We start from the raw sequence: 24,021 nt of genomic DNA on the forward strand, positions 1-24,021 counted from the left end.
GATACAAGCACTGTTCCGATTCTGACATCCATGCGGGTGCATTGCCCCGAACTCACACTTTCTGCATTTGGGGAAACACACGGGTGCCAAATTTGGAGCCGCATTTGTGTCCATGCAACCACTGAGTCCCAGTAGACATGAATGGAGATGTATGGAACATCTGTGCATTCCTGTGTGGGCAAACATGCCCTCACATGGGAGTAGTAAGGATGAGCCCTCGTGCAGAGCCTGCCAGTAAGTCGGCACTGTGCTAATCACAGGCAGTGAGACATGTCCGGATCTCGGCAGCCGTGCATTGGGGAAAAGTCTCACTGCCTGTGATTAGCGCCGTGCTGACTTTCTGCCGGGCTTTGCACATGGGCTGTGCGAGCACGCCGGAGCTCATCCCCACTCTGTAGTACTCCTATGTGAACAAGGACTTAATTATACCATTGGAAGTATTTCATTATAGCCGTTCAACATAAAAAAAAATAATAATAATTTTGATCGCCCCTGATGTTTAACCCCCTTCCCTGCCAGTATCATTAGTACAGTGACAGTGCATATTTTTAGCATTGATCACTGCATTAGTGTCACCAGTTCCCAAAAGAGTGTCAGTTAGTGTCCAATTTGCTGCAATATCGCAGTCCTGTTATAAGTCGCTAATCATCGCCATTAAAAATAAAGTAGAAAATAAATAAAAATTCCACAAATCCATCGTTTTTGAATGCTATAACTTTTGCGCAAACCAATCAATATACACGTATTGGGATTTTTTTTTTTACCAAAAAACATGTAGCAGAATACAGATTGGTCTAACTTGATGATGAAATTAGAATGTTTCCATTTTTTATTTTTACTGGATATGTTTTATAGCAGAAAGTTTATATATATATATATATATATATATATATATATATATATATATATGCGCGTGCACACACACACACACTTTCTGCTATAAAACATATCCAGTAAAAAAAAAATTATTTATATATATTATATATAAAAAAAAAATTGTCCATTTTTATTTTTTTATTTATAGCTCAAAAAATAAAAACCATGGAGGTGATCAGATACCACCAAAATAAAGCTCTATTTGTTGGGAAAAAATGACATAAAATTTATTTGAGTACAACGTCACACGACCGCGCAATTGCATAGTTGCCAACTGTCCCGACTTTCCCGGGATTAGGACATTTGTCCCGAATTAATTTTGTCCCGGGAAATTTAATTTCCCGTTTTTTTGCCGCCGGCCGCTAGAGGTCGGCGGCCGGAAGACCAGAAGTTGGTCTACACCTGTGGCGCCGCCCACCCCCGCTGCCAGTGTGTGTGTGTGTCAGTGTAAAGTGCAGTGGGCGGTGCCACAGTTAAATGTCTCCGCGCGGCAACGGCGACATGTCGGGGGCCAGTCTGTCACTCTGGATGTCAGGGCGGGGGCCAGTCATGGTATGTGGATGTCGGGGGCCAGTCTGTGAATGTATGTCGGGGCCAGTCTGTGGATGTCGGGGGCCGGTCTGTGGATGTCGGGGGCCGGTCTGTGGATGTCGGGGGCCGGTCTGTGGATGTCGGGGGCCGGTCTGTGGATGTCGGGGCCGGTCTGTGGATGTCGGGGGCCAGTGGTATGTCAGGGGCCAGTCTGTGGATGTCGGGGGCCAATGGTATGTCGGGGGCCGGTCTGTGGAGTATGTGGGGTCAGATCTGTGGGGTATGTGGGGGGGCGGTCTGTGGATGTCAGAGGGGCACCAGATTAAGGAGGGGCTCCGCTGATGGACACAGATGTGAGGAATGTGCCTCTGATGGGGCACCTGATGTAAGGACAGACTCCGCTTGGGACACCTGATGGCATCTGGTGGCAGGCAACATGGCTAGTGACGCGCTCATGGCTCCCACTGATTCGGCATTATGGTGAGTTGAATGATTTCATTTCATATTACAATGTAATAATAGAAATAATGCGCTTCAATCATCCTGACACCATAACAATCATGGCACCAGGATGATTGAAGCGCCAACACCAGGTATTTGGAGTATCTTTATCTGGTGATTGTCAAACTCTGGAAAACACATATTGCTATTGTGGTGTAGGATCAGGGGGCTGCCGTCCCTCCTTTCCCTCTCCATCCCCCATTCATCTCAAACTCTAACCACACCCCTTTGAGTCAAGCCCCATGTAAACCACACCCATATTTTGCAGCAGCACGCTGCATTTTTACGTTTTCTTATGGCACACCTATAAACGCATGCCCCGCCCCCTAATTATACCCCAACTCCGCCTACTGCCAAAAAAGTGTCACAAAATTTTTTTTTTTACAATGTTGGCAACTATGCAATTGTCAGTTAAACTAATGCAGTGCCGTATCGCAAAAAAAAAAATGGCCTGGTCATCAAGGGGGTAAATCTTCCGGAGCTCGAGTGGTTAAACATCAGCATGGAAGTGAATATACAACTATAAGAGTGGCCAGCTGTTGTAGAACTACAATTCCCAGCAGAGTCATGGAGCCGCCTCACCTGAGCCCCACACTCACTCTCCAGGCCGGCCCTGGTGTCCGTGCTGTGACTACAGAGCACCGCCCCGCTCCGGGCCTCCAGCAGCACGGCCTTCACAGAACTAGTGCCCACATCAATGCCAAGCACCGGACCTCGGTCCTCCCCAGCCATGCCTGCACACCACGTGATACACCATCCCGTGACTGGGAGGAGTCTGCCCTGCCTGCCCGCCCTCTGTTACCACGACAACCAGGTGTGTTACACTAACCTAATGTCTCCGTTATGGGAGCCATTTTTGGAAAGCCCAGTCATAGAGTCAGACTGGTGTGGTCTTCATAAAAATGGCGTCTGTGCTGAGACATGGAGTAGAGGACTGTGTTTTATACATTATAGAGTAAACAAGGAAGCGGCTGGAATCAGTGAGCTCTATGGAAAGTCCCGGCTGGTAGGAGAGGAGAGGAGTAGGGGGACAGGTAAGTGCACCATTTGCTATGGAGGACATTAGACTTGTCTGTCTACCTAACACCAAAATTCTGGCACTTTAAATTACAGCATGTACAGCCAATAGCTCCCCTGTATACATCTCTGCATGGCACATGCAAGACTTGTCATTTATTTATTTATTACAGGAAAACTATCCTCTGAGGCCCCATTCACACCCATGTGTCAGAATGGTGGCCGTATGCAGGACAAGCCACCTTTATTGGGTGAGCTTTGCGTATTTTTAACATGCGTTCTTTGATATGCTACAAAGCATGTTTCTCTAGCCGCCTTTGCGGTGCCATTAGGCCTCATACACTGAGTCTAAGGGGGTTTGTTCTCCTCTGAACACCAGAAGTCCCGGCAGGAAAAAATCTGCCAAACAAACGCTCCTGAAGTCGCATCTTGCGCTCACATTTAGGCGCGACAGGCGTTTGAGTGTTAATGGATTCCATTGGCCAGATTAATTTGTTCTGGCCATTAGAATGCATTAACGCTAAATCCACCTAGCGTTTGGAGGTGTTGACATTTTTTTTATCTGCTCTTCAACTCCTCTCCTGAATGCGCTTTTCATGTTGACTTGCGCCTAGGTGCATTGACAATCATTCCAGTTAAAAGCAAGACAGGGTTGGGTGGGAAAAAGTTAAATAAATAAGAAGGATTTTGTACAAAAATAAGTTTATTGTCGTAGAGAGATGTATACACTTTGCTCTAATTAAAAGTATTTTGGGGAATGTGATATTGGGGGTGGCAACATTCATAGCCTACATATAAGAATAAAAAAAAAAAAAAATATATATATATATATATATATATATATATATATATATATATATATATATATATATATATATATATATATATATCAAAAATGTGGGTGGGGTACTTCTACTGTTCTCTGGTTCTAATAGACCCCATTCACACCTGAGCGTTTTGTAGCTTGAAGCCTGAAGCTACAAAACGCTGGAGGGGAAAAAATTTATTATTCTCAATGTAGATGGTTCACATCTCCACTCCATGTCGCCTGAAGCCGAATGCCTGAAGCTCAAACAAGTTTGGACCCTTTTTTGTCACTCGAATTGAGCAGATTTGGGCGTTTTTCTTCTTTGAGGCTGGGTTCACATTGCATCGGTGACGAGAATCGAATGTGATTCGCACTGCAGTGCAAATCACATCCGATCTCTGTGCGATGCGAGTTCAGCCATACAGATAGTATGGCTGAATTCGCATCGCACACGGCCCAAACTCGCACAGGACCCTTTTTTTGGTCCGCAGCAGAATTGGATCGCATGGGTGTTCACACCATGCGATCCGATTCCTGTCTGAGTTTGCAGATCGCACTGCGATATGCAAACTGATCTGGGGGTGTCATTTAACGTTTCACTGACACTCCCAGCAGTTCGCATAGGGCAGTGTGAACTGCCGCTGGGAGGTATGCGATGTGGGAACCCTCAGCGGATTCGCCCTGTTCCCGCATCGCTGCAATGTGAACCCAGCCTTAACATTGGTGACCTTTTGCCCTGCACATAATCGCGGTAAAAAAGGCTGCAAAATCGCGCGATTTTCTGCTTGAAAACGCTACGCTCAGGTGTGAATGCAGCCTAAAAATAGAGATTAGTGTCTAGGTGGACTCCCAATATTCGAAGGATATCCAATAGAAAAAAAACGACGGGGCATGTTCTCCAATGCAAAAATATATTTATATCAAATGCTCTTCAAGACATATAACCATTTTATGTCTTGAAGAGCATTTGATATAAATATATTTTTGCATTGGAGAACGTGCCCCGTCCTTATGTATATTCTCTTTAACAGGTCACTGATGTCCCAGCTGCTGATTGGTTACAGGGGATGCCGGATTTCATGCCATATTGGTCTGCTGTAGTGCTGAGCTGTCATTGCCTGCTTTCCTCCAGTGTGCATAGAGTAGCATCCCCGGCATCCACATAGATGTGCACAATCCTTTTCTGCTTCCACTGACTGTGCCCCTCCATTTCCAACATCTACAGGGGGCATCAGGGGTCTGCAGTCCTTTTTCTTTTTTCACACTTTATTTTACTCTGGTAACAATAACTCACATTCTGTCCGAGGGTACTGTACTGAATAGTATTGTCACCCTAAGACAGGAAGTGTATTAGAATACATAAGACTGTGTCAGGACTATAAAATGCCTTCCTCTCTTCTCCATCATGGGGGGTTTATAGTCCACAAAGATAGCAGGGAACAATGCTAACTGATAACTTCCCGTACTCTGCTTTATATATAACGTACACATGGCTTTTTTTCTCAGAGCATAGGTGCAGGAACTCAACCATGCCCACCACACACACATATCTGCCAATTGCCATCAAATAGTAGCTCTTTCCTTTACATACAATCCCCTCCCTCCACTGCCCTCATATGCTCCCCCCTCCTTAAAAGCTCCACCATCTGTCACATCTTACCTGTGTTGCAATATTAAGCTGAAACACCTATCTGGCAGTAGTACCATCCAGCATACTATACAATACTATACTACAGTCACTTGCAAGGGAGATCATGCAGTAGGAGCATCAACAACTGGTCGCCAGGGAAAAAATGGAGACCACAGAGGGTGAAGCCTACCAGGCACCCTCTGCTTCCCATGACTGCACTGAACCCTGGGCACCTGTTCTGTATCTGTATCAGTGGGATCTGCACAGGAGATCTGACCTGTGGGAGCTACTGAGAGATGAGCTATCACTTGTAAACGCAGAAGCTGGACTTCAGTGTTACCAAGTGATAGTTGGGAGCAGGGAGCAGAAGACCTGAGCCAGAGGTGGTGGAACAGAGTTCCCCCTAGTTCCTGCTGAAAAAAAGCCCTGACCATACATACATACATACAAACATTCCGCATAGCTTCAAGAGTACATACCCACCTCCACCAATCCTAGTTAAGGGGCACAAAACAGAAAGAGCCAACCAGCCCAACCAAAAAATAGTGGGGTGAGCCCGTGCACAGCCACAGGAGATATAAGAGGACCAGGCTACAATTGCGAAAGAAAAATGGAAAAAGTTTTAAACATATTAAATTGGACATGACTCGTTGCCCAATATGGTGGGCAAAAAAGCCTCCAATTTCCACTTACAATGCTCAGTGATGCATAAAGATTGGGTTGGGATGCCCGAAGGGATGTTGTAATAGTGAAATCACTATTCAGTTTAATTGCATTGGAATAGACACTATAAAAAGGCATGAGAATAGAGATAGATCCAGGTTCAACAATATTCAACACTAAATGCACTGGAAGGCAGGTGATGGAGATTAATTATATTGGAACAGGGCTCGTTATTAACTGTTATGTAATAGAGAATAATTGAACATACAATGCTGATAAGCAAAGCAAATAACCCTGAGTAAGAAGGGTTGAAAAAAGTATTCAAATCAAGTTCAAATATAAACAATCTATGATCAACATAGGCAGATTGAAATGATAGAGGGGGTCACTGCACCAGCATTGTATGATGAGTAAAAAGAAAAACATCCCGTAGTGTAAATCTCCATATTTCCAAAGGATTGCATATAGAGAGAAAAAGAATGAAGGTTGCAACATAAAGTGGCATCTAGTTAGTAATAAATATCTGTGATGGCAAAGGAATCAACAAGGGTTATCCCTGCTCTCCAGCTGACGGCATGCTGGAGTGGCCTGCCTTAAACATCTTTCACTCGCTCCGCGCCTGATATCACAGAGCGAGCGCGGACGAGAAGTGCCCACCGTGCAAGCGCCATCGAGAAATCGTCCGCCTGCCTACACAAACCAGAACTCAAAGCGACAAAGCGGGTGGATTGATCCCATGACACGGTCCGCAGTGAGCATTTAGGAATTGTTGCTTTTTTTCTCTGGGCTAGTTCACAGCACAAAACTGTCCTCGATCCTTTCAGAATGAGTTTCTGCATGTGTGTTTTTCATGCATTCCGGTGCATTTTGGATGCGTTTCTGAATGTTCCAGATGCTTTTTTTTTTCCTGTTTTTTTTTTTCATTGTACTGGGGCCCGGCATGTTTTTGATGCATTTTACTGCATTCTAGTACAGTTCTTTGCAGGAAAAATGCACTACTTTTTTTTTTTTCACGAATGAACTGGTGTGAACTATGCCATAGAAAACCATGTTTCCTATTTTCTATGCATTTTGCATGCAGAAAGAAAAGCACTGGAACGCATGTGATGTGAACTAGCCCGCCATTCCCCAATAATAAAAACCCCAACTGTCTCCATCTTCTGAGTGTGCAGTGTTTGAAGTTTGGCAGATAAGAAGCAGCAACTGTTCCTGACACCCCAGATAAAGTGCCTGGTTTGGTCAAAGCAGGGAAAATACAAATCCTTTTTTTATTCCAAATGAACTGTTGAAATCAATTGGATACATTCCAGGTGGATCAAAACAAAAGGTGTACAATATCTTAGGCCCCTTTTACACATGGGGACTGTTCATTTTATCAGTTCAGTCACATTTTTTTTCAAAGAAAAAAACAAATATGGTTGTAAAGGCAAAAGGTTTTTTTTTTGTTTTTTTTTTAATTGTAATACATTATATGCTTTAACCGCTTGGTGAGCGGCTTACGCCGATATACGTCATCAGAAGGGCACGTACAGGCATACTAACGTACCTGTACATTTCCCTTTAAGAAGCGGCTTGCGCACACTCACCGCAAGCTCTGTGAGTAAGGATGGGCCCAGGCATGTTCGCACAGCCCAGGTGCAGAGCCCGCCAGGAAGTCGGCACTGCGCTACACTAATCATAGGCAGTGAGACATTTCCTGATGCGAGGCTGCAGAGATTGGGAAATGTCACGCTGCCTGTGATTAGTGTAGCGCAGTGCCGACTTCCTGGCGGGCTCTGCACGTGGGCTATGCGAACACAATATTTCTAGCCCTAGACCTCCTCTGTAACTCACTAACGTGCAACCTGTAGAATTTTTTAAACGTCGCCTATGGAGATTTTTAAGGGTAAAAATTTGACGCCATTCCACGAGCGGGCACAATTTTGAAGCGTGACATGTTGGGTATCAATTTACTCGGCGTAACATTATCTTTCACAATATATAAAAGAAATTGGGCTAACTTTACTGTTGACTTTTTTTCTCAAAAAAGTGAATTCTTTCCAAAAAAAAAAGAATAAAAATGTGCTTGTAAGATCGTTGCACAAATATGGTGTGATAAAAAGTATTGTAATGACCGCCTTTTTATTCTCTAGGGTGTTAGGAAAAAAAATGTATAATGTTTTTAACTTGTAAACGTGTAAACACCGAGTCTGAAAAAGAGGCCTGGTCCTTAAGTGGTTAAAGCAAAAAGTAAAAAATAATGCGTTTGTTTTTTTTTTCAAAAAATAAAAACCGCAGAGGTGATCAAATACCACCAAAAAAAAAACTCTATTTGTGGGGGAAAAGGGACATCAATTTTGTTTGGGAGCCACGGCGCACAACCGCGCAACTGTCAGTTAAAGCGACGCAGTGCCGAATCGCAAAAAGTGCTTTTGCCAGCCAAATGGTCCGAGGCTGAAGTGGTTAAAGTGGGGTACCCCCTAAAAAAAAAAAATTAAAAGTCAGCAGCTACAAATACTGCAGCTGCTGGCTTTTAATAATCGGACACTTACCTGCCCCAGGGTCCAGCGATGCAGGGGAACGAAGCCCCCCCCCCTCGCTCCCCGCTCCGCTCGCGGCGCCGTCATGCATACTGTGGGCACCCGGCTGTGGCTTCACAGCCGGGCACCCACTGCGCATGCGCGAGCGGCGCAGGGCGCCGTGATACGCCGTACAGTCACCTGGGACACATGACAGGTCCCAGGTGAATGTGCGGCGCGAGGGGAAGTGATGTCACCAGCCTGGGCAATGAGGAAGGCAGATTACGAGGGACCCCCTAGCAACCGGTATTTAGAGGTGAGTAAAAATGTTTTTTTTTGCCAATTATTTTTTTTTTTTTTTTTTACGAATTTTAAGCACTTTTAATTTTTTGGTGGCAACACCACTTTAAGATAAAAAACCTTCTGTGTGTAGCAGCCCCCCAATACCTGAGCCCATCTCTATCCAGTGATGTCCACAAGAGCCTCGGCCATCCGGGATTCTCTCTTCTGATTGGCTAAGACACAGCAGCGGCGCCATTGGCTCCTGCTGCTGTCAATCAAAATCAGTTTGCCAATCAGGAGAGAGAGGGGGGGCTGAGCCGCAGCTCCATATCTGAATGGACACACAGAGCTTCAGGTCGGATGCTCCCATAGCAAGCTGCTTGTGGTGGGGGCAGAAGGGAGGGGCCAGGCCCACCGATGGGGGACCCAAGAAGAGGAAGATCTGGGCTGCTCTTTTCAAAACCACTGCACAGAGCAGGTAAGTAGAATATGTTTATTATTTTTAAAGGGAAAAATAAACCAGACTTTAGTATCACTTTTAGGGCACTTTCACACTGCTATCGCCTGGGTGTCGGCGGTAATTTTAGCAGCACTTTACCTTAGTTTTTGCATCACTTTTCGGTCGCTAGCGGGGCGCTTTTAACCCCTGCTAGCGGCAGAAAAACCGGTTTGGTTTGGGCGCTTTAGGAGTGGTGTATTCACTGCTCCTACAGCACTGCCAAGAAGCTGCTTGCAGGACTTTTTTTGATGTCCTGCCATCGCAGAGCCCCAATGTGAGAGCACTCGGGCTTTCACACTGGGATTGCAGCTGAGGCTTTTTTCAGGTGCTATTTTTAGCGCTAAAGAGCGCGAAAAACGCCTCCAGTGTGGAAGGGGTCTAAGTTTACATAATTTTTCATCAGTTGCTCAGCAGTTTTTTGTTTTTTTTCCATCCACCACCAATGCAAAAACGGACCATTTGTCCATTTTACATCGTTTTTTTTGTCTGACCTGTTTTTTCAACGGAACAAAAATAGGGCTTTGATCCATTTAAAAAAAATGAATGATGATGGATGGGGATCTAAACTGATGTAAGTGGATGATCATCTGTTTACATCTGTTTTTCCATAGAGATGCATTAAAGTAAATTTTTCATCTATCGATGGATGGATGAAAAACGGACAAATGATCCGCATGTGTGGAAGGTGCCTTACACTTAGACCTCTTTTACACTGGGGAATTTTTCAGGCACTTTTGGGCTAAAAATAGCGCCTGTAAACTGCCTGAAAAACTCCTCTCCTGCAGCCTCAGTGTGAGAGCCCGAGTGCTTTCACACTGGTGCAGTGTGCTTGCAAGTCATTAGAAAAAGTCCTTCAAGCAGCATCTTTTTGGGGTGTGGAGGAGTTCAGACTTCAGGAGTCATTTACCTGTGGTTAGGGACAGATGATAACTCCTGGACATAAGCAGCTTGCACACTGCGGTGGTGCCAGCGTTGGGGTTAAAGCGCTGCTAGTTTTAGCAGCGCTTTACCGCTGTTATAACAACGCTTTTTGGCTGATAGCGGGGCACTTTCAACCTCTGATAGTGGTCGAGGAAAGGGTTAAAAGCGCCCTTTTTGTGCCTCTGCCGAAGAGCTTTGAAGGCGCTTCAACAGCGCTCCCCATGCATTCCAATGGGCAGGGCCGGTGGAGGAGAGCTGTATACACCGCTCCCGCACCGCCCCAAAGATGCTGCTTGCAGGACTTTTTTGCCCATCCTGCAAGCACACCGCCCCAGTGGGAAAGCCCTCAGACTTTCACACGGGAGGCATGAGAGGTACTTTACAGGCAGTATTTTTGGCACTAAAACTCAAGGCAAGATCCGCTCATTACATCAGGCCTTTCTCCCTCATATGTTCGCAGTAATAAAAATAACCTATGGGGGGAGGGGGGAAAAGTGGGGCCCCTACACTGCTGAGCGTGACTTCATGATCATTCTTCCAAGATACCAGGGACCCTGAATATCCCGAATCTCACAAGAAGATGCCCTGGCACAGTATGAGAGCGTCCTCTGGTGACAATGGGGATTCTTATAATTGACAGGCTCACTCTGGAAGGATCATAATGTCGCCTTTGCCTAGGCATCACAGGCAGGAGGCAGTTTTTTTTTCTATTTCTATATTGTTCTTTTGTTCTCCCACAGGTCCTTTTCCTTTTGACTTAGGTGATTTCAAAAGAGGAAGGGAGGTCTGATGTAAAGAGCTTATCTGGCCTTTTGGTGCAAGGTCCGTTTCATGTAATCTCACATGGTATTATAGGTGGGGTACACAGACTTCTGCATATCCTCCACAATGATGGGTTCTCCTTGATCAGGTTCCTAGACTGCTTTTATTAGTGACAACCTAGTTGTTTCTGCTTCCAGCATGTACAGAGTCTCAAAACCAGCAGCTTTGATTCCCTCCATAACAGTATTTTTATCTGATGATTTGGCCAGTAAGTCAGTTATCTTTCAACTTCCTACAAGCTCCCCAGCAAAAGTAGCAGTTAGAAGATTGAGACAAACCATTTACCACTGACAGGGGCGCTTGCAATGGTTTGCTTTTAATTATGTAAGACCTTTATCACAAAAGGAGTGACCGGTGTTCTGCCCAATTGAGTCCGACCATCGATATGTGTCCGTTCCGTACTGCGCATGCGCAGTACGGAGCAGACGAAGCTTCGGAAAATCTCCGAAGCTGAACGGCGCCTGCGCCGTGAGTGGAGGAGGTAGCCCCACTATCCAAGCGGACATAGGGTTTAGAATTTTAGAGGGCCCCTCGCGGGCGAGCTTCGCTCGCCACGCTTCGGGCTCGGCCTCGCTGCGCTCGGCTCTTTTTTTATTCTAACTCTATGTCCACTTGGATAGTGGGGATAGAACCTGGACTCACGGCGCAGGCGCCGTTCGTCCTCGGCAATTTTCGGAATCTGTGCTCCTGTGTACTGCGAATGCGCAGTACGCAGAGGACAGCATCTGATGGAGGACCCTATTTTACAAGACACCGGCAAAATTTTGATCCGTGTTTGACAGATGGGCTGTAGGTGTTGATCAGTGTATTCTGAGTCCTGCTGTCAGAATACAATGTCCCGGCTGGGGGGTTTCCTCTATCCACCTTTCTTGTAGAGCACTACCTTGCCCAGGCAGTGCTGCAGTCCAAGGGTGGCTCCAATACTCTTCCAAATATATATAATTATGTTTTTTTAGCAAACGCCCTAGGGAATAAAATGGCAGTCATTGCAACTTTTTATCTTGCACGGTATTTGCGCAATGATTTTTGATATTTCAAACGCTTTTTTTTTTTTTTTTTTGGAAAAAAAAAACGGTTTCATGAATTAAAAAATAACCAAACAGTAAAGTTAGCACAATTTTTTTGTATAATGTGAAAGATGTTATGCCGAGTAAATAGATACCTAACATGTCACACTTTAAAATTGCACACACTTTTAAAGTGTACTTAAAAATCTCCATAGGTGATGCTTTGACATTTTTTATAGAGGAGGTCTAGGGCTAGAATTATTGCTCTCGCTCTAATGCATGTGGCGATACCTCACATGTGTGGTTTGAACTGCGTTTACATATGTGGGTGGGGCTTACGTGTGTTCGCTTCTGATCGCGAGCTACCGGGGCATTTATTTTTACACTGTTTAAAAAAAAATCGTCACTTTTATTTTTTTAAAGCCTGACAGGACCTCTTAAATATAAGATCTGGGGTCAAAAAGTCCTCAGATCTCATATTTGGACTAAAATTTGTAATTTAAAAAAAAATTGGCCCTTTAAGAGTTGTGGCCGGAAGTGACGTTTTGACGTCGTTTCCGCCCATCAGTTGTATGGAGAGAGGTGGGGGCCATCTTCCCCTCACTCGTCTCCATACCAAGCAGGAGACGAGACGTGATCGCCTCCGCCGCTGCCGACAGTTCCTGTAACCGGCGGAGGGCACTGGCCCTCTCCCGCCACCGATAAATGATCTTGCAGCGAATCTGCCGCAGAGACCACTTTTATCTTGTAGCCGACTGCCCGCTGAAGAAGGGGATACTAGGGTTATGGCAGCTAGCTAGCTGCTGCCATAACAACAATATCCTCCTTCAAACAGCTGCCGTATAAAACTGCGGTGGGCGGTCCGTAAGTGGTTAAATGGATTACTGGTTAATTAAAAGGGTTGTAAAGGCAGAAGTCAGCTAGCCAATCAGGGGAGAGAGGGAACTAGTCCGTCCGGGCTCTGTATCTGAATGGACACAGGGAGCTGTGATTCGGCTCCAGTTCCACCATAGCAAGCTGCTTGCTGGGAAGGCACTGAATAGGAGGGAGGGGCCGGTATCACAGAAGAGCGACCCAAGAAGAGGAGGATCTAGGCTGCTCAGTGCCAATTCACTGCACAGAGCAGGTAAGTATAACATGTTTGTTATTTTTATAGGAAAAAAACAAGACTTTACAATCGCTTTAAGATCACTGTTATTTGTTAATTGGATTGGTGTTTGAAGTTTGCATTGTCATGCTAATACCCTCAAGAGGGGAATGTCCTCCTGTGGGGTATAAAGTATGTGTCTGAATTTCAATAAACAGTCATTCCTTTGGTTCTTATCCTAACCTATTTTCTGTATATGGGCTGGTATTAGCTCTTGGTCTGCCGAGCAGGGTGCCAAGCAGCTCCGTCACTTGCTGGATTCTCTTGGGATTCATTATTGCTAGTGCCTGCTATAGCAATAATTACTGTCTTCTCTCAGCGGGGATGGCTTCCCCCCCCACCCCGAGAAGACAGCAGCCTGGCAGGAGTGATTCCCACATCAATGCTGTCTGTGTTGATGGGAGAAATTCTTTCCTGCAACCTGTGGTTGGGCAGGGGGCCGTATCTCAAGAGGCAGAGAAAGAGAGCAATATGTGGATATTTCTAGTAAAGAGCGGTGCAGGAGGGGCATGTTGGCTCAATTTTTGACCATTGGAGGAAAGGCAGGATGTCTCCCAGCACAGCCAGACTGGGATGGATGTGCTGTCATGCCTAGTGTGGTCAATTTGCAATAAGAAAGCAGAGGTTCTAGCAGGAACAAAAAGGAAGCAATACAAAGAGAACAGGATACTTTTTAACACAAGTACATGGTACAGCTGACAACAACAAAGAAAACTATTGCCACCACCTCTTCGTATTGATAAGCTGCAATAAATAAAACATTTTTATTTTTGGGTTTAATTCAGATTTAACATTAGGGATATTACAGCTGGTAATGAAATGTGAACACCAAGTGAGAAGGCGTGTATAGGAACATAATAGAACGTTTTGTATTGTTCTGCAGACGTTTGTATTGTGCAGTTCAGGACCAAGATGAGTGGATCAAGATAATGTTACAGGAAGTTTATCGGTGACAAATATCAAAATTGCAGAGTTCTTGGTGTTTGTAAAATAAGTGGTGCAATATTACAGTTTATTCAGTTAGTGACTCCGGGGATAGATTACAATATAAATCCAGCTTTCTCCATATTTTCACAAATTAAACATTTATTAAAAAACATAAACTATTTTAAATGGTAGTTATCAAAGTACATAAAAGAAAATGCATATGAATCCTAACTGAAGCACATTTAGTTCACTATCGCACTGTGTACAATAAACATTTGCCTTATATATATATATATATATATATTTTTTTTTTTTTAAGCCACTTTACCGGGCACTTTTACCCCCTTCCTGCCCAGGGCAAGATTCAGCTTTCAGCACTGTCACAATTGCACGGTCATGCTACACTGTACCCAAATTCCATTTTTATAATTTTATTTTTTCACACAAATAGAAACTTTATTTTAGTGGTAATTAATCACCACTGGGAGTCAGGGACAGTGTTGTCACCCTATGACAGCCAATGTCTAGACAAAGACCTTCATTTTGGGAATACCAGTGTGTGTGTGGTTTTTATTTATTACTGTATTTGTTGGCGTATAACACTCACTTTTTCACCATGAAAATCGGGTGCAAATAGCGTGTGCGTGTTATATGCCAATACTTCAATTTTAGCTGCCTCGGAGGGGACAGGGAGGGGGGCGGGATGAGCGCCATCAGATTACATACAGTGATAATCTCCTGTTTACTCGGCGGCCTCTGTAATAGGAAGTCCCGTCTCCTGGGCTGCCATTGAACCTTTTTTAGATGAATTTAACATATTAAGGTTTATATGTAGTAAGTGAATGTGAGACAGCGCTGCATTTAAACAAAATAACAACAAACTATCACAAAATAAGTAAAAATAAAGGTGCTCAAGAAAAAGTCCATTAGTGACATATAGATGATAAATCTTCTACTATCATGCAGGGAGATGTGGAGTCTTTTTCCGTGCTTCAGAACAACTTCCACACCAATAGTGCTCCCGCCACCACGTGCAATGCTCGCTCACCTCCTTATAAGACCCTGCAAGGGGTCAAACACGCCTTGCACACAGTGCAACACTCCATTCAGGGATGCTCCAAACTGGTCCTTGATTTATCAAAATGATAGAGTTTTCCAACTGTTTCAATATTAGCTTACATTAATATTTAGAAGATCATTATCAGTTAAAGGGGTTGTAAAGGTTCGTGTTTTTTCACCTTAATGCATCCTATGCCCCCCTTTTTTACTTTTTGCTATAATAAATATCCCTAAAAATATATAAAACATTTTATTCCTCAGTTTAGGCCGATATGTATTCTTCTACATATTTTTGGGAAAAAAATCGCAATAAGCGTTTGATTGGTTTGCGCAAAAGCTATCACGTCTACAAAATGGGGGATGGTTTTATTGCATTTTTATTAATAATAGTTTTTTTTTTTTTTAATAGTAATGGCGGTGATCTGTGATTTTTATTTTTATTTTTTTATTGTGACTGTGGCAGACAGATTGGACAATTTTGGGACCATTCACATTTATACATCGATCAGTGCGATTAAAATTGCATTGATTACTGTGTAAATGTGACTGGCAGTGGAGGGGTTAACACTAGGTGGCGCTGTAGGGGTTGAGTGTGTCCTAAGGAGTGATTCTAACTGTGGGGGGGGCTGTGTGTGACACATCACTGATCATGCTCCTGATCACAGGGAGCTGTGATCAGTGACACTGTCACTGGGCAGACCGGGGAAATGCTTGTTTACATTATCATCTCCCCATTCTTCCTCTCCGTGAGATGATCGCAGTTATCCCCACAGACATCGAGTAAGTGAGACTCGCGATCTGACTCAAAGCGCTCGCGGCGGTTTGTATACCATGATTTTGCGCAGTGAAGCCAACCTTCCACATTAAAACTGTGGCGGCTGGTCCATAAGTGGTTAAAAAAAAATAAAACAAACCCATACAACCCCTTTAATGAAAGAAAATTAGGTCTATTTGTGTCTGAGTTCTTATGTGTGTGTTAAACATTTGAATAAAGTGTATATATATCCAACTACTGAGTGACGTTTTAAATATAGTCACCTGTTGCTGTTGGGTACCTTATGAAATAATATTAGAGAAATAAGGAAGAGAAGAAGTGTTCCGGAGGCATAATCTATTATTGTAGTTTTATCATTGTTGCATATAAAAATGTTAGTTTCCATGACTGGAGTACCTGGTGGTCAAAACAGAAATTATTAGGGACCAGTTTGGAGCATCCCTGAAGGGAGTGTTGCACTGTGTGCAAGGCGTGTTTGACCCCTTGCAGGGTCTTATGAGGAGGTGAGCGAGCATTGCACGTGCTGGCGGGAGCACAAATTGGTGTGGAAGTTGTTTTGAAGCACGGAAAAAACTGCACATCTCCCTGAATGCTAGTGGAAGATTTATCACCTATATGTCACTAATGGACTTTTACTTGAGCGCCTTTTATATTTAATTATTTTGTGATAGTTTGTTGTTATTTTGTTTAACCTCCTCGCGCCCGCCCTATGGCCGAATGACGGCAGTAGAGCAGGCGCCTTCGTCCGAGTTGCCGTCCCTGGACGGCGTGATGTTTACTGCATCGCGGAAGTTCTGTGTTCGCCGTGTCCCCCGGGGACAGGCAAACACAGATCGCTGTAAACGGCCAATCACAGCGGCCGTTTACAGCGTGATCGGCGTATCCAATGGGAGATGATCTCATATGTTTACATATGAGATCATCTCTCAGCGCCGCTCTCCTTCCTCGCACAGACAGTGCGAGAGGGGAGAGATGAACGGCTGCAGCGGCAGCCGTTCTGCCTGTGAAAGAAAAAAAAGTAAAAAAATAAAATAAAGTGCCATCCTCCCCTAGCAGTGCCATCCTCCCCTAGCAGTGCCATCCACCCCCAGCAGTGCCATCCGCCCCAGTGCCATCCACCCCAGTGCTACCTGCCCCCAGTGCCACCTGCCCCCAGTGCCACCTGCCCCCAGTGCCACGTGTCGTCAGTGCCACGTGTCGTCAGTGCCACGTGTCGTCAGTGCCACGTGTCAGTGCCACATAGTGCCATGTATCAGTGCCATTTGTCATCAGTGCCACCTGTCAGTGTCACGTGCCATCTGTTGTCAGTGTCACGTGCCATCAATGCCACTTATCAGTGCCATCTGTCATCAGTGTCACGCGTCATTGGTGCCACGTATTAGTGCCATCTGTCACCGGTGGCACGTATTAGTGCCACGTATTAGTGCCACGTGCCATCAGTGCCACGTATTAGTGCCACGTGCCATCAGTGCCACGTATTAGTGCCACGTGTCATCAGTGCCACGTATTAGTGCCACGTGTCATCAGTGCCACATATTAGTGTCATCTGTCATCAGTGCCACATATTAGTGCCATCTGTCATCAGTGCCACGTGTCATCAGTGCCACGTATAAGTGTCATCATTGCCACGTATCAGTGCCATCTGTCATCAGTGTCACGTGTCATTGTCCTGGTATTTCAAAAGTGTAATAAATAGTCAACAAGTTAGATGTGTAATTTATGCTTCTAGAACACATGATGGCGCTCCCTGCATGTTGGGCCTCTCTATGTGGCCAGGCTGTGAAAAAGTCCCACACATGTGGTATTGTAATATTCAGGAGGAGTAGCAGAATTTTTTGGGGGGTGTCATTTGTGGTATACACATGCCATGTGAGAGAAATAACCTATTACAATGACAATTTTGTGGAGAAAAATAAAAAAAATGAAAAATCTTCATTTTGCAAAGAATTGTGGGAAAAAAATGACAACATCAAAAAGCTCACCATGCCTCTTACTAAATACCTTGGAATGTCTACTTTCCAAAAAAGGGTCATTTGGGGGGTATTTGTACTTTCCTGACTTGTTTGGGTCACAAGAAGCGAGATAGGCCACCAGTACATCAGATGTGATCAATTTTGTGCGATTCGCACCACAGCTTGTAGACTCTCTAACTTTCACAAAGACCAAATAATATCCACTAATTTGGGTTATTTTTACCAAAGATATGTAGCAGTATAAATTGTGACCAAAATTTATGAAGAAAAATTAATAATTTGCATAATTTTGTCACAGAAACAAAGAAATATGCGTTTTTTTTCAAAATTTTCGGTCTTTTTTCATTTATAGCGCAAAAAATAAAAACCCCAGAGGTGATCAAATACCACCAAAAGAAAGCTCTATTTGTGGGAAAAAAAGGACAAAAAATTCATTTGGGTACAGTGTTGCATGACTGAGTAATTGTCATTCAAATTGTGAGAGCACCGAAAGCTGAAATTTGGTCTGGGCAGAATGGTGTTTAAGTGCCCAGTAAGCAAGTGGTTAAATGCAGCGTTGTCTAATTCACGTACTATATGTCGTATATCTTGTGAGAACACATAGGTGACCAGCAGCAGCAATTTTGTTTGTTTATCTTATTGAATAGTAGTGCGCAACTACCTTTATATATAAGGTTTGTATGAGATTTTAGCGATTAGGTTTACCTACCTGTTATATCTTGGATGCCATGCAGTCTGTGTTACGTCAAGGTGTCACGTTCTGGCACCCGAGGCAAGGATGCCAACATGCAACGTAGAGCTATAAGCTTGGCAGGACAGTCTTCCACAAGGCAAGAAATGCCCAGGCCATACAGAGGTGGCTGTGTCCCCCACATCATGTTATCCAAGGTGGGTGCCTCTTCTGCCTTGGCATACCTTTTGCCCAGTTGACATTTTTGCAGGAAGCCATAATATCTGCATGTGAGAATGGAATGATCTCTTGGACACAGTCTTATCTGTGTGCGTGTCATCTGACCTACTTGTAAAAAGACGGTGGGAAGGTGATAGGATAAATCTTATTGGTTGCTGTAGAACAATAAGGACAGTATTTTAAGAAGTAACTTTGATAAATGTAGAAAGAGACAACATGTGCAAAGAAGACTAAAGTGCATGTATTTGTTTTGCAGGTCTGATGGTCATCCCAAAATATGGAAATGATTTTGAAAATGAAGTGCGTCATATTCACCCTCTTCCTCCTTCATTGCATGGTTCTTTCTGGTAAGTGTTAGTATAGACTTTAAGGGGTTAGTTCAACTTTAGGGACAGTTTTCCCAACCAATACCTCCCCTCCATGCACTGCAGCCTCCCAGGCACGTTACTATCCTCTCTTTAAAAATGGCTCCTTTGTCATTCCATAGCTGTACTCCATACGCGGCACAACAATTCTGTAGTATTGACTAGGTGAGTCAGGTGACTCTTCTTCCATTTAGTCAGGAAGTTGCAAGGGCGCTTCCAGCACCAAAGGATCAAGCACAGCGTCTCATTCAAAGACTGTGCATGCGCAGTGTGGAATGTCTCTCCCTGAGTTCAGCTGATGCAGCTACAGAGGGAGAGATTGTGTACTGCATTTTCGCAGCCTTTGAACAAGCAGGTGTGTTAATTTCTTCATGTTGGGAGTGCACTTGTAACGTCCTGGCATTTAGACAGAAGAGGGGGTTCACCTAGTCAGCGTTTATGCAGACAGACAGCATATAGGGTACAGGTAGAGAATGACAAAGGGGCACTTTTTTAAAAGCTGAAGAGTGGATTGTAATGTGTTTGGAAGGCTGCAGTGCATGGGCCTGTACTCTGATCCCTGTTCTCCCCTACAGAAGAAAGGCCATGCCATGGCCCCATTATGAACCACAATGAGAGGTAAATATTCTATACAATCGTCTAGCTTTTGTGAGTTCTGGTACAGTAGTGGGCAGGGTAGTAGGGGGCATTGTTGCTTTGGCACTTGCTGTACGTAATATATTCATTGCATCTTCAGTATAAGCTTTCATGTTAAATTGCAGGTGCTGAGACTGTGTCGTCTGCTGTGTGGACTGATTCTGCATTCAGAGCTTCCCTTCCAGATGTTGTAAGCATGGAAAATGGCAGCTCTACAAATATAACCTTGACTTTAATGTAGGTGGTTCTCTTTTATACTGTTTTTATTTCCGAAAGCTCAGCTGCTGCGAGTTCCTATTGTTTCAATAATAAGTTCTTTATGAAATTGTCTACGGCAGAACTGCTTCAGGCGTCTGAGACTGAAATACCTGAAATGGAAAATGACAACTGTTGAATAAAAGCTGATGTGTTTTTGATTGAAATAGATTTGATGGTAAAAGTTTGACCACATATTACATAGTTTGGTAAATTTAATTAAGATTGTACAGGGATACACTCACATTGTGGTGTGCCTTAAAGCATAAGTTTGCCTTTCATAACACATTACATGTTACACCCATATTTAGGGTGTAACGTGTTATGAATGCACCGGCCCCTGCACCTCCCGCTTCTCCACTGTGACGGCTAGCAGGGATCTTCTCCACCCCGCTAGCTGTCAAAATAAAAAAACCTGCTTTGTCACTCATTCACAGCTCTCTCTGAATGGAAACTTGCAAGGTCCAGCAGCCTTTGCGGCTGTCGGCTTGTAGTTTTCAATGAACTACCATGGCGCTGTGGTCGTTCATTCATTCTTCCTGTCTGAATGCCCATACAAGGTACGAGAGAGCCTATACACTGACAGATCTGCAGGAGACCTGCATGGCATCAGCGATACTGATCTCTGGTGCAATGCTTTACAGGCTCCTGAAACAAAAAATAATGCACATTTTTACAAATTAGATTTTTACAACCTCCTTCAGATCCACCATCAACTATGTAGTACAAGGATCTGCTTGACTGGATAGTAATCGAATAAATTGTTTAGGTTCATCCTCTTATGACATGGATTTGGAAACTATTAAGGAGATTGTGCAGAGATTGTACAATCACATTTGCATTTATCAAAACAATGTAATATGAAGACAAACCTAAAAAATCCAATGAAGTGTGTCCCCGCTACATTTGTTTTCCTGTTTAGAACTACAACCTTGCACGCAAGGGTACGTAGGAAGCTCATTTTTGACTTGACTTGATTGACTTTAATATCACTTTATGAAATCATTTTTATACATTTAATTAGATTAAAGTGTTGCTAAACCCAGGACCATGCATTCACTGTATCTGACCTGCCACAGTACACAGAACATGAAAATGTAATTATAAACTCCTAAATGCCCTTTCTCATCAGCAGTATATGGCAGTCTTGTGACTTCTATCAGTGTCCAGCTGAGTACTGGTTAAAGCTTGTAGGAGGAATTTTCATTCTCAGCTAACTATTCTATGAGACTGCATGACTCTTGACCCTCTGTCTGGACAGTGCTGATTGGCCCTGTACTCATCACATGCACTCTCCCAAGAAAAAAAACTCTCTAGCAAAACACCCCAAACCGAGCATGTACAGAGTGCCCAAAAGGCTCTGTCTCAGGAGATGAGTTGGGGACTGTGGAAGAAGGGGAGGTTTAGAGAAGATGGGATCAAACCGGCTTTTTTTTTTTTTTAATCAGAAAATAACTTTTATTTCACTTGCTGCACATTACATGGTATACAACAGGCAGTGCATACAGAGACAGAGAGGAAAAAAAAAAGAAAAAAAAAACATATATATAATATATAAAGTATATAAAATATATAAATAAATTACAGGAACAGGAGAAACATCAGGAGAGGAGTCAAATCCCAAATGTCCACTTTCTCGATACATTCCCCTGTATTGGTAGATGTAACCTCCTGTGCTACACTCACTAATCATACCCATTTTCCTGTTTGAGATTGCCAATATACTCTCCAATGTCTTGCCCCTGCATTGCTTAATACATCAAACCATCCACTGTGCAGCAATTCCAATATCCCGTGTCATAAATAGTTAAACCATAACCAACTGTCATACTGACAACAAGTGTTACAACCACAGTTTTTGTTTTTTTGATTAAGTTCTCGTATACACATGCTATATTAAGGCTTCAAAACGGCTTTTTACACAGTACGCAGGATTAACCTCTTAGGTTCCAAAATGATTATAACAAGCATGCTTTATTGTATATACAGACTGATTTTACTGTTGTAGGTTTAGTAACACTTTAAGGGGCTGAGCTGATAACTGTAGGGGAGATCTTCCCAGTAGATAACCAACTACTAAAAATGAAAATCAGGTTTGGGTCTTGGCTATTACAGACATATAATTTCTGAAAGAGGCACATTTAAAATGTAGAGAAGCTATGTCGCTGACAAAAAAAACAAAAAAACTGACATTTAAAAAACGCAGTGACCGGTCAAAGTCACATGACCAGCTTTCTTTCATTTGCAGAGCTCTGTTAAGTAAAGAGAACTCCATTGGTCTTTGCTGACTACACACTGCAACTCAAATTTTATAAATGAGATGGTCCGAAAGGTGCACAGCAAATGGAGCATAAAAGAGCTGATCTCTGCTCACTGTTATAAATAGCAAAACCTTGATCCTAAAAGAAGAAACCTCTTCATTCTCATCTTAAAAATGAGTGATTATTTAAACATCCATGCATATGTTATGCAAATTGACTGAAATCTGCCGCATTTATGCTAATCATCTAAGCGCAAGCACTAGCAGGCATGACCTGGACCTTTCTGTGTTCCAACATCACCACCATTATGTAGGTGCACCAGGTGTAAGGCTGGATTCACACCTACGCAGTTTTAGTGCTTTTTGCATTTTGCAGATTTGCAGTACAGAACGTGTTCCATAGGAAACCATGTTAAATGGACTGTAGTGCAAATCCTCAAAATGCAAAAAGCACTAAAACTGCATAGGTGTGAATCCAGCCTAAGGGCTCTGAGTAGTAAAACTGTCTTTGGCTATCCTTACAATGAGGAAATAAATTAAGTCTTTTTTTTTTTTTTTAATCCCCTTTCCGTACTAAAAAACTGGGGGACTTCAATGAAATGAATATGGATTCTTTTTCTCAATGTTCTTATGTTCATGTGGAGCAAATAGGATTAGCTTGCTTGCTCATATATGTGTGCGTTTTCCCCCAATTTTTTCTCTAGACCACTGAATGAGCCTGCTGTGTTTACATTCAACATTACCTACTCTTCTAAGAACAAAACCATTGTCCGTCTTCCTGAACAAGTAAGTAATGTATACATAACATATACTGTACACGTGAAATAGACCTGCCATTTAAAGGATAAGTTCACCTTTTAGTAAAAAATAAATAAATGCACATCTTTAACCACCTCCCGCCCAAGGTACATCCAGGGACGTCCTTGACGTTGCGGGGGTATACCTGAATAATGCCTGCAGCTACAGACATCATTCAGATATCGTTTTTTAGTGCCGGCGATTCCCTACACCATAAGAACGTTCATATCGGCTGTTCCACGGCTTGACCGTTCTTATGGACCCCCCGTTCCCGCCGCTCTCCGGTGCTTCTACAGACTCGCCGCTTCCATCAGTGAGTTGGAGAACGGATCCGCCAGACCCAGATGGTGATCATAGAGATTTCCGACGGACCGGATTGTCGCCGGAGTCTCTATGATTGTTCGGAGGCTGGGTGAGATGTTAAGATGTCACGTCCAGCCTCTGCACTCTGCATACATACGAATGGTGGCACCTCAGCTGGGAAGCTGTAATTTATTTTTATTTTTTATTTCAGGCTTCCCAGCCTAGAGGTGAGATGGGGGGTCTTATTGACACCATATCTCACTGTAAAGAGGACCGATCGTGCCATGTTCCTATTACAAGGGATGTTTATATTTCTTGTAATAGGAATAAAAGTGATCCAAAAGTTTTAAATGAAAAAAATTAAATTAACAATTAAAAATAAAATAAAAAAAATGTATTTAACCACTTGGGTACCGCGCTATTGCAAAATGACGGCAATAGCGCGGACCCACATTTCCGGGACTACGTCTATTGACGTCATCCCGGATACGAGCGGCCTGCGCGCCCCCTGAGGGGCGCGCGCGCGGCGCGCTCTGTGATCGGCGAGTCCGTGAGACT

The 24,021-nt window shown here is 43.6% G+C and overlaps 2 protein-coding genes across 3 annotated transcripts in view; one reads left to right on the top strand and one right to left on the bottom strand.

Moving 5' to 3' along the window:
• The window catches only part of SHPK (sedoheptulokinase), a 40,403-nt gene extending 37,724 nt beyond the window's left edge, over positions 1-2,679 (bottom strand). The window contains exon 1 of one of the 2 annotated variants that reach the window (XM_077480266.1): positions 2,491-2,679. In XM_077480266.1, coding sequence (XP_077336392.1) covers positions 2,491-2,640 — 150 coding nt within the window. In that variant the 5' untranslated portion in view covers positions 2,641-2,679. The remainder of the gene's footprint in view (positions 1-2,490) is intronic. The other variant, XM_077480267.1, reaches the window with a different exon arrangement.
• A 122-nt stretch (positions 2,680-2,801) lies between these two features.
• The window catches only part of CTNS (cystinosin, lysosomal cystine transporter), a 54,136-nt gene continuing 32,916 nt past the window's right edge, over positions 2,802-24,021 (top strand). Inside the window, exons 1-4 of the mRNA XM_077480268.1 lie at positions 2,802-2,942; positions 19,103-19,193; positions 19,973-20,084; positions 23,067-23,148. Coding sequence (XP_077336394.1) covers positions 19,124-19,193; positions 19,973-20,084; positions 23,067-23,148 — 264 coding nt within the window. The 5' untranslated portion in view covers positions 2,802-2,942; positions 19,103-19,123. The remainder of the gene's footprint in view (positions 2,943-19,102; positions 19,194-19,972; positions 20,085-23,066; positions 23,149-24,021) is intronic.

The sequence above is a fragment of the Lithobates pipiens genome, unplaced genomic scaffold, assembly GCF_037356315.1.
Source record: "Lithobates pipiens isolate NorthernLeopardFrog02 unplaced genomic scaffold, aLitPip1_a1.2 Scaffold_16, whole genome shotgun sequence".
In the NCBI taxonomy this organism is placed as follows: domain Eukaryota; kingdom Metazoa; phylum Chordata; class Amphibia; order Anura; family Ranidae; genus Lithobates; species Lithobates pipiens.